We start from the raw sequence: 16,354 nt of genomic DNA, 5'->3' as shown, positions 1-16,354 counted from the left end.
AGAAACCAATAAACCAAAATTGACAGAAGTTAGATTGGACAAGTTCTTCTGAGAAGCAAAGAAAAGCCCTATCAAACTTTGGAAAGATTAATCCAGTCTATTATCCCCCTCATGCTCTGATTAAATAGAACCCTATAAAACTACATTCCCTAAAAATTTGTTTTGCTTAGGACTTACAATGAGAAAAAAATTATTAATGTAAGTCACTATTTTCTTTATGACAGGAATGTCATTACACTAAATGTATGCTTCTGTCAGAAGGAAATTAAACAAAACACAAAAAAGCACGCATCAGATATCTCCTTCTTCAGAAGATAAAATGGAGAGTAAAAAGGACCATGTTTCAAAAGTTCTACTCAGATAAATACGACACTTCATGACTGTCTCCATAAAACAATGCTTAAATAAGCCTGTAATTAAATCCCATTCAGTTCCTGCTTTTTCATTTGGGCAAAAGATCAGAGCAAAATGCAAATAAGCATATCACATATGAACAGCAGGTCTGGCTGGTATTTAATTTTGGGGAAGACTGATACAGTCTTGCTTATTCAGCAGAAGTCTGCAAAGGGAATATTTTTATTCTTCTACATGTATTCACAGAGAATGTTCAATTTTACTAAGAAAAGGGAGCGGGGGGGGAATCCCTCAGCAACCACTAAGTTTTCAGTAATATTGTAATCTTCCATTTAATTCAGTCTAATATACAAGACAGCAAGGCCTGTTCAGCAGTGTCAGGAAAAGATCAAGCAGTGACTCCTAGAGTGAAACCACAATGCCCTTTCTTTGCCCTTGCAAAATTACTTTTCCAGGGACAAGATTCACCTCTGAACATAAGAGGGCATCTGCCAGCACTGACTGCCACAGAAAGAAAGTCCAAATGGTTTGAAAGTCTACCAAGGCAAGTACATGCTTAAACAGCTGTTTCCATAGTAGCTGTTTTCACAGAAACCTTTGTAGCATTTTGCACTGCACCCATTAAATTAATCCCAGGGCATGAGTGTTAAGGACAGATCTGCTGTTAGCCCATGGGAATGACATCTTCTAATTGGGGCAAGGTCAACAGCCCTCAGAGAGGCTCTGACAGAGCCCAGAGACATGGTCATGTGTAATAACCATCAATGTGCAGATTAAGTGTTATATTTTCAGGCTGGGTTGAAAACAGTCATGGTACCAGAGACAAAGGAAAAATCCGAAATATTAAGAAACTTGCTACTTTACAAATGCACTTCTCCATCCTTCTACAATTTAAAAGTGTTATTAATTAAAACAAATTTAGTAGCTCTTGAATTACTGAAAAACATTTCAAAAACAAAAAATGGTGATACTCAGTTCTTTGAACAGGCTTAATCTTTCAGTTTTTGTGCAATCATAAAGACAGCTTACAAAGAAACCTGATTAAGACCAAAATCAGTAAAAACATTAAATTCTTTTAATATTTTGTCTGTATTGATTTGAAATTTTTATGTTCTCCCATCTCCTGCACTCACTGCAGAATTGGCATGTTTCTTCTTGGAAAAGAGCAGGCTTCTCTTTTGCTCTTTGTTTCCAATGACGCTTGTGAAAAACAAAGTATTTTGGACTATTCAGCAGGTTAGTACCATTCCCTATTAGTATCACAGATGGTGTTAGAACAGTTCTGTGAACACTTTGCAAATTAAGTACTACTAGATGTAGCTTAATTATGTCATAGTGCAAACAAAAATATTTTCCTCATTACCATGATTATTTATCATTTTACCTTGAAATACTGAGGAATCACGGCCTTTATGTCAGATTAGTAGGAAACAAGGTTTAATCTCTTTGATCTATGCTGCTCATCAGAGAAGTATTAGAGAGAACAAAATATAGAACAATGACGAGATGAGGTCAAACGATGAAGTATGTATTATTTAAAGACATTAGGAGAAAAGGTAATTCAGAGCTCCTCACTTTCTTCAGTTCAACTACTTCCATGTCACTTGACCTTGTAGTGTGTTTCCTCATTTTTGAGGTGAAACAATTCTGATTGTTGTATCAGCAAAAGGAATATAACATGACAAGAATAAAAAAAAAATCCACAAATAAATGCAGTGTTCTGCTTCCAGATCTAGCACAAGTTCTTCCAGCAGGCTTCACCCGTGCCTTGCACTTGGTGTTCCACAGACAGAATCTTTTATAACTAGAGCTAGAAGCGATGGAATTAGAGCAGTCACAAGTGTTGCAACTGTCTTTACTATGTGGCCACATTGAAAGAGCAGTTTATGCCAAACACAGAAATATCACAGGATATCTGGAGCTAAAGCTGCTCCAGCCTTCACAGCCCTTGTGAAGAAGGTGTACTGGGTTTGTCTGGGAGGGAAATACCTTTATTTACAGTAGCTCCTATGACACTGTATTTTGTTTTTGTAACTTAAACAACACTGGTAGCACACCAATATTTGGGTTATTGCTGGATATTGTGTGCATTCACTGTTTCTCAGCAAGTAGGTTGTTGACAGGAAGCTGTGACATAAAAAGCAGCAGCAGAAGCAGAGAGAGATGGTGAATTAGGACATTTTGGTTTATACTACAGGATCTTGCTTTCAGTTCCACACATATGATGAGGGAGAGGGGGAAACCACATGGCCAAAACCACAGACCACAAAAACACGCTCCAGAAATAATAAAAATAGCAAAGCTCACTGAAAAGCATGCTCAGGGAACCCAAAAAATTCTGGCTGTGAGAGACTCAGCAACTTCCACAGTTAGGAAGAAGCTGAGCCCAAAGAAAACCAGCTCCTGGAGCCCCACAGTGGTAGCTAGAGTCCAGGTAAACCCAAAGTATGAAAGGTCAAGGCCATCAGGTCCAAGACCAATAATTTCAAAGCAGCCAAGATTAAGGCACAACCACATGGCAGACAATGCTTGCTTTTCTAAAGAAATATCTTCTTACACAGACAAGGCTGAACATATTGTGTGGACAAGACTATTTTAGATAAACATTCTACCAGACAAATAGTGTTATTTGCTTTGTCTCCAACTCATTTGGTAGTGCAGCACATATCCAGTCCCAGAGTTCAGGGTCTCAGTTCCTCTTTACAAACATGCTAACCCCTCAAATACTGCCTACTCAATTTATAATACTTTTTCCTTTTTTAAATTATTGTTTCTTTGAATGTATCTGTACTCTGCAATTTTACATAGGCAAAATTAATGAAAACACATTTACTGTTCTTTCACAGCAATGGTTTAAAACTTGTGAGCTACACTTCCCAGAAAGGCTCACAGACTACCATTAAAAGATGACAGACTAACGTTTACTAAAATAAACAAAATCCCCTTACACATCTGTAATAGGCAGTGAAAAAGGCAAGACTGTGTGCTCCTTTTATATTGACCCTGACCAACATCAGGAAACTGCATTGTCAGAGAACACTCTTCAGTTCTTCTCTCACTTTGCACAGCTAACTGATAAAACTAAACTGCATGACTTCACTTTTAAACTGCGATGCTTCCCTTGGGAACAACTGAGCCGAGAAAATTTTCAGCCTGAAACAATGATGGTATCTTATGAGAAAAGGAAGAGGAAGATTCAAGAGGAGAACATACGCTGTTACAATATTATGTGAATGTACGATGTTTTGTTAAAACTGCACGCAGAGATGGAGCAGACATTGAAAATTCCACGGGAATCATGAAATGCATAATAAATTCATATTGCAAAAAATCCTCTTCAATGTTGGAATTCTTGACATTAGTGGTAGCCTCCCTGGGGAGTATACACAGTCACAAAACTCTGGGTTTTAGTGGTAGACCTTCCTTAATTTGTACTGATCATTTTGTAAGCTGCATTTTTGTCTTTATTTGGCTTGTAAGATAAGTCTGTTTCTTTGGAAAACCCAATTGTGTGACATTTTTTTAAAATAGCAGCTTATTCCTTTTTTTGTCAAAATAAAAGCTCTATGTAGTCCAACATTTTGACGCAGACTGAAAGAGAGAAGCTCAGGAGGCTTTCAATAGAGTCAGATCCATTTCTCCATAGGCAGACAGATCTTTCTTCAAATTCATACTGATGAACACCAAACACATCTTCCAGAGTTAAAGCCAGAAAGTCAACATGGAAAAGAACCTGCTTCCTTAGCACTAGCTTCAAGGTCCACAGACATGTAGGATAACAAACGGAGAGTGCATAGAGAGGCTGAATTTTCTTTCATTACTTGCATGGTTATCTAGGAAAACCTCAAATGAGGAATTATTGCTTACAGGTGGAAAAAGTCAATTATTTATGTCTAGATGAAAACATGAGTTTATTTGTCTGAAACTGTCTAGTGCAGGATTGGTCTAGATTGACCACCATTTTTCAGCTCTTTGCCAATTCTCATTCAGAAAGTTCTCAAACTGAAGGCAGTGGAAATGGTTGAATACGAGAGAGAAAACACATTAGTCCCCTATCAAGGGGAGACACTTGCATAAATCAGTACTTTTATATTTAAGTTCTCAAGTACATTAAAAATGTGCACATGTTTTAGGCAGAACATGCTGCTTTAAATTTGCATTTAACTTTAATTGTGATTGTATAAAAAGCACCACATATTCTCTTGAATTTGTGCTGGTGGCTTTTACCCCACCAGCAGGGAGGTTGGGGGTGCACAAAAAGCTTTGAGTAGACATAGCCTGGACAGCTGGCCCCAACTGATCCAAGGAATATTCCATACCATATGGCAGCTTGCTTAGCATAAAAAGTTGAGGGAAGAAAAAGGAAGGAGGTTTACATTTGCAGGGATGGTGTTTTGCTTCCCAATAACCCATTACACAGGATGGAGTCCAGCTTTCCTAGGGAGGACTGAATACCTGCCTGCCCATAAGAAGCATTGAATGCATTCCTTGTTTTCTTTGCTTGCATGTGTGGCTTTTGCTTTAGCTATTAAACTGTCTTTATCTCAACACACGAATTTTCTCACTTTTACCCTTCTGATTCTCTCCCCATCCAGATATGGGGGAGTGAGTGAGCAGCTGTGTGGGGCTTATTTGCCAGCTGGGGCTAAACCACATATTACAAGATGTGAATTTTTATTGTCAGTGCTTGAATAAGGTTATCCTGGAATTCTCTACCACCAAATCACCATCTTTAAAAACACTTTTCTCCAGCCCATAAAGTATTTGACAAGAAATCCTCACAATACAAATGAATCCCTGAACCAAAGGCTAATATGGAAAAGGAAAAAGTTAAGAGTTGTTTTAATAGTTGATGAAAATTCACCAATCCCTACATGAGATTGGTGTTTAGAAGACAAGTTCTTTGTACAGAAGGGAAAATGATCAAACTACAATAAGCAAAATAGCCAAGAATATTTACAAAGAAAAGCTTTAAAACCTAAATGATCTTTGCAAATCCTTTTCGTGGTAGAGCTCAGAAGTGTCCATGTATTTAAAAATACTCACAGCAAATCAGAAAAACTATGAAGAATCACTGCTATTCCGAGCATCTCTAACTACCAAGTAAGGAATATACATTTTTTGTTTTCAGAAAGAAGCAGTGTTTTTTCTTGAAGAAATTAGGAACAAAGGACTTATTTATAACTGTCTCTAATGAAGAAGTGTCAATAATACTTAGCATTTTGCACTGTACTTATGATGTTGGCTCATACTGTATGTTTATTGCTCTGCTGTCACATAGTATGATAGGAAATTTTTGCTCATATAACTACAAACACTATCTTTCAGACAGTTTATATTTAAACTAGGATGCAGTAATAACACTAAACTTTTTCCTAGTGGAAAGTTAAACATGAACTAGTCTCATAATTGTCTTCATTGTCTGGAAACAATTGGATCAAATCATTAAAATATTGTTTTTCACAGGTCGTAGATGAACTATAAACAAGGCAGAACTCAATAACACATGAGCAATCCTGCAAATAACCTTCCACTGACTAATCAAATACAGTTTTCCATCCTACAGCAGGCAGTCCATTTGAACCCAGTATTCAAGGGTAAAGGAGTTTCTTCTGCTTCCACTTAAGTTTTTGAGAAAGCTGTCGATGAAATCAAATTAATAAAACAAAAGCCTAAATAATTTCCCATTTTCTAAGGAGCACTGTTGAAAACAGAGAAACGTTTCCATATTAAGAGTAGGTTTGTCCTGAAAAAACTGTCATGCTTTATAATAAATAAAATGTATCAACTATGTTCAGGGAACATTAACACATGGATACCGGTGTCTCTCATCTGCCTCATCGCAATTTTTGCAATAAATTTTATTATCAATCATTACAAAAATAATTCATTTAGACCATATCAATTCAGGCACAAGTCATCTGGGTAGGAAGCCGGGAGATCTGCAGATGCTCAGTAAAATATAGAAACTCCCAGCTAGGACTGAAAGGGCTTTTTTACATGCATCAAAACTGCTGTTATGAGATGAAAATAAATGGATATGGCCAAAATATTTGTATGCTTCTCATATGATGAAATTTAAGTGATGAATATAGGACTCCACAGAAAAAAACAGCTTTGCTTGCAGAGGATAAAAGAAAGATTTGGGCACTATTTCCAGCCCACTAAAGTTTATACTGAAACTTATATTTTTAACTCATTTTATACACAGACAGGTATCACTCTTCAAAGCATTGTGTAGATGGATTTTAACATGATGGTCGGGTGACTACTCTTATACTGGATCCAAGGCTACTTGAGTTTTATGGCATATAAAATCTCTGTATTGTCTGTTTAAAGTTGGAGCCACTAACAGTATAAGAATTCCAGATGTGACTTTAAAGCTGTGTTTGCTAGCTTTCCGTGTAGCTGCCTTTCCCCCTCAACTTCAAAATTATATCAAGATGAGGTTTCTAGGGCAAACAGTTCTGGAAATACTGAGTGCGTGATTCTGGCTCATGAGCATATTAACCTCCATAGAGAAGAAAAAAGTGATTTTAATAAAGACTAAATAATGAAAAGGGATACAGGTTAAAAAAAAAATTAACTCCACAAGAACAGACACAGAGCTTGCAGGAGAAATAAAGAAACCCCTTCAATGGACACTTCAAAAGCCTAGTAGAAATCCAGCAATATTTATAATCAAAAATTTTTTTGTGAATGAAAAAGCTAATTTAAAAGAGCCACTGGTATTTCAGCCCTCAGGCTTTATTCAAGGTAAAAACAACATAAATGAGCAGAAACCTTTGCACAGTCACCCTTTAAATCACATGTTTACCTTGTTTGGCTGCTGTCAAGAAACTCTCATATCAATCAAATTGCCCATTGGCTTTAAATTTTGCCTTAGCAGTCTAACTTCTCAGCTTCATTGGTAAAAACCAACCATGAAAAAAACTGGAATCTGTCACTCTTCTCCTTAATGAAGAATTTTGGTAAGCAGTTTTCAAAGACCAATTAAAAAAGACAAACAAAATACTTATTCTGAGCTATCAGGTGCTTTCATTGCAGCGTTTAATTTGGCCAACTCACTCCAAGCTGAAATCCCTGGATTTTTCCAGGTGGTGGTGAAGGGATTCTATGTCAGATTTGAGTAGAAGACCCTCTCTACACATTTGTAAGAAATGTTCTAACACCACAGTAGATCTCATTACTATAGACATGCATGCAATGTTGGATGAAGATCTAGTTTCCATCCTCTTTGTCCCCTGTCAATTCTCCCACATTAAGTGAAGGATTAGTTTTACCTTTCCCTGTCTTTGGAGATGGTGCCATAGATGAAGTAACAGACCTTTTGACTCACAGGGAAGCAGAGATGAAAGCTCCTACAATCCCTAGAATGACAACTTTAAAGATCATAAGTAGAGATAAAAGGAATGCTGAAAGCCACATACACACACACTTGTTGAAGCTGTCAACCTTTCCAGGGAAAGGGTATAATAACTGGTTAGCACCTTTAAACTGTTGGGAAGGAAAAATAATCTGGACTACACCGTTAATATTTGATTAAGATGCTCAAAGAAACTTTTACCTTTTTTTCTAGCATAGAAATACAATAAATTTAATGCTTTAAATGACCCACTCGTGAAACTTTTTAAAATTAAGGAAATATGAAATACAAGAGAGGTGCAAATTCAGGCAAATTACAGTATTGGTTACACAGGTTGTGTCAGCCTTGTCTATTTCCACAACCACTATGCCAGGTCAGCCTCTCATTTTCTTCCCCTCCTGATTTCTACTGCATCATTCCAGATGTAGAAGCTTGATTAACTCCAAAGAGAACCTGAAAAACAACTTGGGACCTAGTCTACATTCTCCATTTTACATCTCTGATGCACTATTGAGCTGCTAATGCTCAGATTCCCTACGGAAAGAAAAAAAATCACAGAGAAGTCAGCATCCTGAGCATTTATCTACTATTTTTACATCATAATCTAATGTGAAAAGTTACCCTGAATATTCATGTTAGTCAAAAAAAAAGGCATAAAAGAACTCAAAAAGGAAAAAAAATTAATTCTAAACCCTGAGTTCCTTTAGGAAAAGTTTCCATTTTCTTAAGTTCCTCATGGGTACTGCAGGAATTACTTCACCTAGGAGATGCAGTAATTTTGTACCATTTGTTTAACCATAAGAATTAGGGTACTCTCCACCTATCTTGTTCATCTTGTAATTTGAAAAGCTGACTGTGTTTGTATCAGCCATTTAGATCAAGAGTGTTACTACTTTCATAGAACACATGCCCAATACATCAGAATGATCCTCTGGAAGAGAATAATCATCTCCAAACTGTACAAAAAGTACAGGATAATTGCCATGAAATATCCTGTACAACAGCAGCAGGTAAAGAACCATTTATAAGGTAAACCAATGTACATGCAGAAAATATGAGGCAGGGGGAACATTTTTTGACATTTCTCATCTTAATGAACAGAGTAAAACTCTTGACTGTTAAACAACATGCTTGGAAGTTTGATTTTGTTGTTCTTTGCAACAACACACCTATACAACTGCTTAGATTCATGATTCCTGTATACACCAGTATTTTCCAGTTTAAAAAAAAAAAAAAAAAAAAAAGGATTGTTTTAGGAAATTAAGAAGCAAGACAATATAGCTTTTTATTTTTCCAGCTGCAAAGTTAGGTCCTGCTTACATTGATCAACTGTAACCCCGAGGATAGGTTCTATCCTCATATGAGACCACACAGTGGTCCATGGACCACATTATTTCTTTTGTAAGACATGTCCTGAGGTCACTGTTCTTTGGTGCCAGAGCAGTTGTGGGAAGGCACATATTTGGTGCAACAACCCTCACCTCATTGGTCCTGCTGCTGTCTTCTGGAGAACACCCAGCTGCTGTCTCAGAAGCACCTCAAATTCCATAGCACCCTTAATGAAGCTGAACCTACTGCTAAAAGCAGAATGGTAGGACTTGTCAACTGGTAATGCTGTCCACTGAGAGAAGGCATGGAAGAGACACTGGCAAAAGAATAATTTTTAGGAGGATAGCCCTTTCTTGTAAGTATGGCTTCCTTAAATAAGGAAGCTGCAGACCGCATGAAAAATTTGTACTCTACAGTGAAAACTCATACAGTACAGGAAAATACTGTTGTATAGAGCAAGTCCTGCCCACAAATTGATCAGATGTTCCTGTTCCAAATTAGCATTATGCTGGGAGTGCTGTGGCTTTAGGTTCACAAAACCCTGCAGCTTCTTTAATACAGAGCCATCAAGAAATGTTTTGCAAAAACACTAAAACAACAACATGGGTTACATCTAGAAAACTAGATCTTGTTATCACTGTACTAATTTGCTTGAAGGCATTCCTGTTTCTAAATTAATTTCACAGGATGATTCACATTCATCACTAACATTTATTTTCCAGGCTTCATATATAATTTTATAACCATTAACTTCTGTAGACATTCACTTGTGTTTGCTATTTTGTCAAAATATTGTCTTTCATCAGATCTAGGAAAATAATCAAACCTGACAGCAAAGAGTTCAAACTGCAACTTCCAACAGCAAATACCATTTTAGCAGCTGACAACTCTAGTTCACCTTCATGGTTAAAGTTTTGGGTGAACAGCTGCACATGGATGAACTGACTCTTTCTTCTGGATTTTATACATCCCATATATTGATACAATCTTTTAAAAAAAAGCCAAGCTTGAAGAAAATCTGTTCAGTGATTCTGAATAAGCTTGCCTCAAGTAATTGTTGTGGTTTGCTAACAAACAAGCCTCTTGTTTTTTCCCAATTCCACCTCACTTCTATCAGAGGAAAGAATTCCCCTAAAAAATACATTCTACATTTCAGCCAGAGAAAGAAAAGAGGAGGTTAGTCCCAAAGAATTTGCCTTAAATGCTACTGTGAACAAGTAAATAAAGACTGCCAGTAGCGTTCATCCCATTCATTACACAGATTCCCTCATCACAACCTTCCTGGCATCCAAAAAATCTAGATGAACACATGCTTCATCCAGTATCAACATTCTAACAACAATTTTGAGCTGGTTCTTCCTACACTGTTTCAAATATATACTGTTTAACAAGGAAAAACTAAGTTTCTGTGGCAAGGCTATGAGGTAGTTTCTAGCTAAGAGAGGTTATGACTGTTTCACTGATTACCTGCAAATCCACTGATTACCTTGAAAAGACACCAATAGGTTAATGCTACTTTACACTTGCAGAAGTGTTTTACTTTCCATTTCTTATGTTTCTTCAGGATTTTTTAAGATCCCTAAAAGAACATGTGCTTTGTCTTTCAAGAAACCAAAGCTGACTCACAAAAAGGTTACTCTTTGGAGACCTTGAAAAATAGACAGAAAATCAGTATCTGAACTAAGCATTTTTTTAACACAGGAAATGCCAAAACCTAAGGATTTTCTTTATTTTTCTTGCAATAATTAAACATGAAATTAAGTTTGTGCTATCATGCTTTTTAAAAAGTTGTAGTAGGCTGATTAAGTATATCTGGAATCAAAAAACAGCAAGTTACATCAAATGAAATAAAACATACCCTACTAACATCTATGGCAGCAAGCATATACAAAAACAATATGTGAATTTGTTAACAATTCAAAGTGAAAACTAGGTATTTTCTTTTATTCAGTACTTGGCCATCTTTACAGCTCCACAGCAGAAGAGAATCACCGTACAACTCCATAAACTCCAGAATTAAACAAAGTAAGCAAAATTTTAATTATGTTACATAAAAAAACCTGCTTTTTGATTACATATAGTCAGAAATAAATTTTAAGTGCTTCTGGAGATGATAATGATGAGATAAAGATGAAGACACTTTTACAGATGTTTTGAAACATTCTTTACTTTTTTGATTTATAGATAATCTATCTATAGTTAAGGGATTAACTGTTACATTTTCTCCTACAAACTACTAAAACCAGACACTACCCAGCACCTTAAATAACATATGAAAAAGCTGCACCTATTTAACAGCTGCAGGACTCAGGACAGAGCCAGTAAAATATAAAAAAAAAAATACGAGAGTTAAAAATCCTACTGCAAGAATATTAACTGTAATAAAATAGAAGACATTAAAACCAGCAGCTAGTTAGGTGCCAGGACATAATAGAACCCATAAGGGCAGGCAAAGAATGATGCTAAGTTAGGAAGAAAGAGTCTGTTTTCAGAGAACTTCCTGACAGACACCACAACAAAGCAACATGAATGGTGACTGTGTGGTCCCCTTCTCGTAAATAAATCAGGCGTCAAAGGTTGATCTGCAGTTAATAAGAGGCCTAAGCCTTCTCCAAGGATTTGTAGTATTCTGTCAGCACAGTCCAAGCCTTCGGAGCCATGAAGCCTTCTGGTGGGTTTTGTCCCTCCCGAGCCAGCTTGCGCATGCGGGTCCCCGATATAAAATCAAAGTCTTCATGGCTGAGAGAGTAGGAGTGGGGGAAAATGGAGGGGGGGGAAAGAACATACTTTAAAAGCAGGCAAAGTTGCTCATATTACTTCTACTTTCTTGATACTTTATACATTTTTTCTTGGAAGTATAATGCTGTATAGCAGCTGCCATTTCAAGGCCAGCAATGCCAGTAAATCTCAAGAATATACACCCTCTACAATAACCAGCTTTGGTAACTCCTGAGGTTTTAGCAGCATGGTGCAACTGAACCCCTGTGGACTGAATTCAGTCGGTGCTTCCATTGAGCCTGGCTTGTTCTCTGTGAGGAAACAAACTCCTGTTTAAGGAGAATCATCTACTCTACCTACTGCCTGAGGCCTCTGCCAATGCAACAGCAGCCATCCTGATTTACATCTTGCCTTGCCAGGGCAGGAGACCAGCCTAAGGAGCTGGTTGAATGTTCACATGCTGATTCAAGAAGGTCATTTCAGTTCCACTACAGAATACGTAAAAAAAATTGCACAGCATCTTAGTGAGGGACTGTTTGGAGAACAGAGAAAGTAAGAGCCTCAGAATCTAGAGGCAAGCTTCACAGCTGTGCCATTTCAAGACACTGAGCACACATATACATATTTATGCATATCAATAACATGGCATATACAGTTCAAAATAAAGTGAAAAGCAATGGAATAATAAAAATACCTCCCCCTAAAAATGTTCTTTCCCTAAGAAACAAAATTCAGTTGGACTGAACACAGACCAGGATTATTTACCATTGTTAACATAAGAATCTAAATTATTATTAACTTCTCAGGTACATGGTCATAGGCAGGAAAAGCTCCACAAATTAAATTACTCCTCACAGGATTGAAAGAGCTAAAGCAAGACAAGAATGCCAGAGTTCTATCAAAAGCTCCAAGGGAAAAAAAATATGTATTTCTAAATTAAATATGCATTTTTACTTATGCCATTTGCTCAATTTGCAATATGTATGCATTACTCATTCTTTACTTGTCTGTTTGAAATAAAAACCAAGTATTAATCTCAGATGCACTTGCCTTAGACAGAAACGGGAGCCAAGTGTGCACATCAGAGGGCAGAACTTGGCTCTAAGTGCTGGTCTATGCTCAGTAGGGTATGGAAGTTAGCAAGATGCAGAAAGCATTCCACAGTTCCCTTTCACAACAATGCTAGCCCCATAACTTTTTTATTTGGTCTGTATACATTTACACACCAGCACTGTCATACATGCTCTTTTCTCGTTGCTCTAAATTTGGGACTGTGGGTTCCTGAAGTGTCACAAGGCAAAAAAAAAAAAAAAAAAAGATAAAAAAAAAAGAAAAAAAGCAACCCTACTGTGCTCTAGTCCTGCAAAATACAAATTACAGAAAAATGAAAATTTAAACCTGATGTAGCTCCATGGGAGAAAAAGTTGGCACTGCTATTTATATCTGCAAATTTTATTCCTTAGCAGAGAGATGTCTGCTGCTCACTAACACTGCCTGTAGGTAAATTGAATTCTTTGCAAAGAACTATTTATATAAAATAGATGTGGGGAAGTGATAAATCTGGTTAATTCTGTCAAAAAAATACCAGGCCTTCAGATTATCAGGAAGAGTAAAGTACTATGAAGTTTCTTCATGTGTGTTTTCCCCACACGAAAAGTTGATGCATTTTTTTTTTTTTAAAAAAGGTGCTTTATTCTTTCTTGTTTCTAAGTTTTCAGAAAAGCATTCAACTTTGTCCCATGCCCTACAAGTGAAATAATGGTACTAAACCACTACATTTAGATGCCATAGAAGCTTCAATAACACATACAACCCTTTAGCTGCTTCTTATCCCTAGCTGAACAAAAAACAGGTAAGAAGCAGACATACCAAGAATGAAACACAAAGCTAAGGAGATTTACAGAAATTATTTAAAAAATGAAAGAAAACAAAGTGAGTGAGCATCATTTCAGAAACATAGTACATTCAGCATCTCATTTGTAGAAATGTTTCCAAAATACTATTAAAAATTACAAAAGTACTAACAATGTCCTCCCATCACCCTGAAGGTCTGTTTTGAAAGTGTTTTTCTCTATTAAAAAAATTCACTTGAATTAGTAATCACTAAAGTGACTCAAATGGAGTCTTGGCAATACATACACAACAAGACAGTAATTTTTTGCCTCTTTAAAAATCACTGCATTTACAAATATAAATCAAATTTCAGAAACTGAGATTCCTGCTAAGGAGGAAAACTTTATAAGTACTGTGACCACTGGCGTGATGCGACCCACAAACATTTTGAAATAAAACATATTAGTATGAGTAATTTGCTTTAGTAGAACAAGATAATAAAAGGAGTCACCAAGTAGTTTCATTCAGAGTGAATTCTGAGGACATTAAGAGTTACTCCATACAAGGTGGATTTGAGTGGAACATGAGATGGGGAAACATTTGACCATTAAAGACACTATAAAATATAAATACCTAAGCTATTCAAATACCATTCTTGTCAGATTTGAAATGACCCTCCATGAAACTTAATTCAAGCCTTTTCTGAGTATGGCATTTAAGTGCCTTTGACAATTTTACTCAGTAGCTGCTGCAATCAGCCTACTTTTAGCCACACTGGATGCTACTAAATACTTGTTACCTTGACTTGACCTTTTACTGACAATTGAGTTTGACTAGTACTGACACAATACTTTGTGCCACTGCAATTAAAATCATGCCCAAAAAAGAAAGAGGAAAAGAAGGCAGAAATAAAACCACAACAAAAATTTGTTAACAGGAAACCAGTCCTGAAACATTCCACTTCGAGGACTGGTATTTGCTCTGTAGCATAGCATCCTAGAACTCTACTATGCTCACAGTGTGGAAAAAACCATACCTACACACACTGTGGAATTTTCTTACTTATGGAGGACAGGGATTTCAGAGACCTTACAGTTCCTGTGACAAAACAAGGATATCATTAGTTTTCAAATAGGAAGCAACTGCCACAGCCCTATAGGAAACCTCCTGTGCTGTACCTCTGAGGTGTCAATACAGTACATTAACACAGTAACTGAAGAGAATATTTTTATTTCTACACATTACATAGTAGATTTTTCATCTGGGAGCATTAAAGATCAGTCATAACTCCTCTTAGGTATTTAGCACTGTGCAAATGATCTTCTAGGAATTCCCATTCTCTGTGGAGGGCAATGTCTCAAGGTCTTAAAGAATTACTCTTAAATACAAGACTCATGATAAAAGTAAAGACCATGCATTCATAGTTTAGCCTTTTTTTTTTTTAGACAAATAGAACAACAGGGAAATAAAATAATGAGTTATTCACCCTGGTCTGTCTTCAAAACAACTGTGACGCTCTACTCAGTAGACCTCAGACTAATTTCAAGGACACTTCACAGCCTCCTTATCTGGGGTCCAATTCTAACCTTAAATCCTTTTTAGAAGGACTTTCTCTGAATTTTAAATTGACTTTGTAGCATGAAGTCATGACTTACACCATAACTCCTACAGGAAGTCTACATTATGCCGTGGAAATGAATATCCCGTGATGCTGAATGAACCAGCTACTGCCAGCTATGTTCAAATCCCAATAAGCCAGGAGCAAACTGGTTGTGAAATTAGAACACAATATTGTGATTAATATCAACATATGCAAAGCAAACCCTTTCCTAATTCCTTTCTGACTGGCAGGAAGATTTAAGTCTCCTGGCCTGATGTAGTGTTTCAGTGTATCGTACATTATGTACTAACGAAAAACCATATTTGAAAAACCATACTTCACACAACTAAATTAAGGACAACAGCCAAGTGTGCTTATCTCAGCTTCTCACTATCACTTAAAAAAGAAAATTTGAGAACAGTATGTATTTAGTTGGAGCAGCTCTCTTATAAGTATGATTTGATAGCATTAAAGAAGTAATGGCAACCATATTAAAGGTCCTGGGGGAAAAAAAACTTATAAAGTTAAAATCACTCTTCCTCACACATACCCATGCTACATTCACATTTTATAGGCAGTGTGAACAATCTGGTCCAGTCACCTTACTTACGGGTTTCTTTTAGCCAAAATCTTCTCTTTGCTTTTCTTTCAGGAAATTTAATTCCAGACACTGCTGTGGCTTTTTTAATTGTCAAACTAATTTCCTTTCTTAATTGAGCTTTTACTCAGCAGCAGTCTGTGGCTGAATTTTATAGGACTGATCTTCCATAAAGAACTGGGAATCTCTGTTCACAAAACCTGCTTCTATTACTAAGCCACCAATCCCAAATTACACTTGTCTGTGGTAAATGTGAGGCCTTTTTGGCTGAGGAAACACTCTAATTGATTTTCTGAAGAAATTTCAGCATTGAGTAAGCTTTTCTAGGGGGGAGGGTGGTGGGCAGTGGTGTTATTTGTTCGTTTCTTGGTTCTCTGGTTGTTTTCTTTACACTTTACCAGTCATTTACAGGTCAGACATTAATTTTTAATTACTCCATTATAACTAGAGTTCTTCCTATAAACTTTTCCAAAACACATTTAGATATATTCAATTATAGATCAAAAATTCTATGAAATCTAAAAGTGCAAAAACTTTGATAAGGACTGTAACAATA

General features: G+C 36.6%; 1 protein-coding gene across 2 annotated transcripts in view; it reads right to left on the bottom strand.

Annotated features, from left to right (window-relative positions):
• Positions 1 to 10,822: 10,822 nt before the first annotated feature.
• The window catches only part of PAPSS1 (3'-phosphoadenosine 5'-phosphosulfate synthase 1), a 38,324-nt gene continuing 32,792 nt past the window's right edge, over positions 10,823 to 16,354 (bottom strand). For both annotated transcript variants that reach the window (XM_062493787.1, XM_062493788.1), the window contains one exon: positions 10,823 to 11,788. In XM_062493787.1, the coding sequence (XP_062349771.1) occupies positions 11,650 to 11,788 (139 nt within the window). In that variant the 3' untranslated portion in view covers positions 10,823 to 11,649. The remainder of the gene's footprint in view (positions 11,789 to 16,354) is intronic.

The sequence above is a fragment of the Cinclus cinclus genome, chromosome 5, assembly GCF_963662255.1.
Source record: "Cinclus cinclus chromosome 5, bCinCin1.1, whole genome shotgun sequence".
In the NCBI taxonomy this organism is placed as follows: Eukaryota; Metazoa; Chordata; class Aves; order Passeriformes; family Cinclidae; genus Cinclus; species Cinclus cinclus.
Note: the sequence above shows the minus strand (reverse complement) of the source record. Positions and strands in the feature narration are given on the sequence as shown.